Below are 2,928 nucleotides of genomic sequence, written 5' to 3' on the forward strand. Positions count from 1 at the left end.
TGATTCCGTCAACGGGTAGATTGGAGGAATTCCTTTGGTAAGTGCCAACGGCTATGATGGCATGAAGGAGTATAAAAGGAAGACGTTCTAGTTGTTTTAAGTGTGTGATCGATAGAAAAATTCCAGTCGAAGATCCTTTGATTGTTAGTTGAGACGAGCGAAATTGTATACGAGAGTGTTTATACTTGGTGACGCCTTGAGCAAGTGTGGTAGATCATCTACACCTAGAAATCAAGGAAGATCAACACCGTAACAACTCTTTGATCATAGTGGAATCCAGCCAATCGGCATCGGTGCGAAAGAGTGGACGTAGGCTTGAATCAAGCCGAACCACTATAAACTGAGTGTTCAATTCTCTCTTTCCCTTACTCAGTATTGCGATTGAATTTTCAACTGTTGCAAAGTCTCTAATTGTTTAAGTATCGTGCAAACATCGAGAAATTTTTTGTGTATACCTATTCACCCCCCTCTAGGTACTCGTACTAGCTATCTCAGAAGGTACTTGAAAACTTACTGCTTTAGTGTGTTACCTCTCCTTGTAAGCCGGCTGCGTAAAGCTTGTCCCTAATTGAACATAGTTGAGCTGCTACATCGTAATGCTCGTTCGCTCTCCTGGGACTCCAAGCGAGCGGGCGATCCCAATTCGGTAGACCATTAGCAGACAATCCAAGCGTGCTCTTTCTACTTTCGCTTGCATGGCTCTCCACCTCTCGAACTAGAATGGGATCGGTAATTTCCAGGACTCGTCCGGGCAAAGCATCCTTAACAAAACTATGTAGGTTCAAATTTTCTTTGAATATCTCAGCTGTGGGCCCGAGACTGTGAACATCTCTAACAAGAGTATGCCATAACTATAGACATCACCTTCAATAGAAATCACACTACCCATTCCATATTCTGCACATATCAAGAACCACGTATGGTCGAGTTATGAGAAAATAATGAGCACAATCTCATTGTGAAGTTAAAGTTTTGTGAAAAGATGCCATCACCAATTTTGCGATGAACAAATTCTTCATTTGAGGGACACAAGGACACATACCGGAGCAGCATAACCAATTGTTCCTCTCAAACCAGCTGAGCTTATATTTGTGCTTGTGTAAGATGTGGATTCAAGGAGGATTTTTGCCAATCCAAAGTCACCTATATGTCCGACCATCTCAGCATCTAAAAGGACATTACTTGGCTTTAGATCACAATGAACGATGGCACTGTGGCATTGGTTATGAAGATAATCCAATGCAAAAGCAATGTCAATGGAAATTTTTATCCTTTGGACAAGACTCAAATTTTTTGAAGGCCCATTTGCATCTACAAGCATTGGAGACGGGTGCAACCACTCTTGGAGGCTACCATTGACCATGAACTCATAGACCAAAGCCCTAAAGTCATTCCCAGCATAATCAGTACCTGAGCACACTGTCAATACCTTCAAAAGATTTCGATGTTTTATATTCTTCAAAGCCTCGCACTCAGCTTTGAAGCTCTTCAAAGCACCATGACGCGTTAAATTAAGAACCTTCACAGCAACGTTGGTCCCATTCTCTCGAAGCATCCCCTTATAAACAGATCCAAAACTGCCAACGCCAATCAAATTAGTTGAAGAAAAAGCATCGGTCGCTTTAAGGAGAGTTCCATAAGATAAGTTTTTCCAAGTATCAGCTATGGAACTTGAAGTTGGTTCTCTTGTTTTCTTCCTCTTCAACCAACATATATACACACAAACTAGAACAAGAACCACCCCTAGAAGTCCAAAAGTAATAGACAACACAAGTTTCAATTCACGAACAAGTCTTTCCCTCTTGGAGTGTCTAAAGATGCATTTAGGTAGCTGAAATTCAGGGACTCCTCCACAGATTTTGTTGTTTCCGATAACAAAAGTGATGCTTGCATTCTTGAAGACTCCTTTAGTTGGTAACATGCCTTCAAAATTATTATAGGATAAATCCAAAATTTCTAGGAAGTGAAATGCCTCAAAGAACTTCGGAATCTCACCTGATAGATTGTTATTCGAAAGATCCAATATCTCAATGCTTCTTAAAGAGCTAAATGATTGAGGAATGGATCCTTTGAAGTGGTTATCCTTCATTTCTAAACTTACCAATCCAACACAATAACCTAGGGTGCTCGGAATTTCACCACCAAACATATTGCTTGAAATGTCCAAAGTCTCTAAATGGTCAATTTGTCCTACGTATGCCGGAAGGGCCCCATTAAAATGGTTGTGAGACAAGTTCAAATACATGAGAGTTTTAACTGCTAAGAAGATGGAACCACTGAGATTGTTGTTAGAAAGATCAAGCCACATCAGACTTTGACACTTATCTAGATGTGAAGGAATATGGCCATGAAAGTGATTCCCATCAAGATATAAAATAGACAATTTCTTCATCTTCTGCAAAGAGGATGGAATCATTCCCGATAGACTGTTATTGGAGAGTCTCAAGATCACCAGATTTTGAAGATTTCCCACATTAAACATGATAGCACCTGAAAGAATGGTATGCTCTATCCTCAAGAGCTCCAAGTTCACAAGATTGACGATTGACATAGGAATCTCACCAATTATAGGATTAATGCTCATCACCAGTCTTGTGATAGTAATGGATAAATTACCAATACAATCCGGCAATGGCCCACCGAATCTATTATAAGCAAAATTTAAGATGGTTAGGCTAGAGATATTGGTTAACGAGCAAATGAAGCTCAAATCGCCAGATCCCTCGCTTCCAAGGTGGTTAGAGTGAATCATCAACCGTTGAAGGTTATGCAAACTTTTAAAAGACGGTACATTCCCTGAGAATTTGTTGCCTGCAAGTTGAAGTGTCTGTAGATTTGTGGCATTATTGGGGATCCATAGGGGAATTGATCCAACAAACCAGTTCAGAGCAATGCTTAAAAATTCTAAGTTGGGGAGACCAAAGCTGA

The 2,928-nt window shown here is 40.3% G+C and overlaps 1 protein-coding gene across 1 annotated transcript; it reads right to left on the bottom strand.

Annotated features, from left to right (window-relative positions):
* Positions 1 to 518: 518 nt before the first annotated feature.
* LOC120291825 (probable LRR receptor-like serine/threonine-protein kinase At3g47570) lies at positions 519 to 2,584 on the bottom strand. The gene is made up of 2 exons (XM_039309573.1): positions 1,043 to 2,584; positions 519 to 851 (listed from the first exon to the last, which is right to left on the bottom strand). The coding sequence occupies exons 1-2, from the start codon at positions 2,582 to 2,584 to the stop codon at positions 519 to 521; spliced, it is 1,875 nt and encodes a 624-aa protein (XP_039165507.1).
* Between the last annotated feature and the right edge of the window lie 344 nt (positions 2,585 to 2,928).

Source organism: Eucalyptus grandis, chromosome 3, assembly GCF_016545825.1.
Source record: "Eucalyptus grandis isolate ANBG69807.140 chromosome 3, ASM1654582v1, whole genome shotgun sequence".
In the NCBI taxonomy this organism is placed as follows: domain Eukaryota; kingdom Viridiplantae; phylum Streptophyta; class Magnoliopsida; order Myrtales; family Myrtaceae; genus Eucalyptus; species Eucalyptus grandis.

Bases quoted from the DNA above. Each gene is read 5' to 3' on its own strand.
- LOC120291825 (XM_039309573.1), bottom strand. From the start codon at position 2,584: ATGAGCATTAATCCTATAATTGGTGAGATTCCTATGTCAATCGTCAAT. The intron at 852-1,042 runs GTATGTGTCCTT...TGATGTCTATAG, and splicing joins CAATTGGTTATGCTGCTCCG to TTATGGCATACTCTTGTTAG.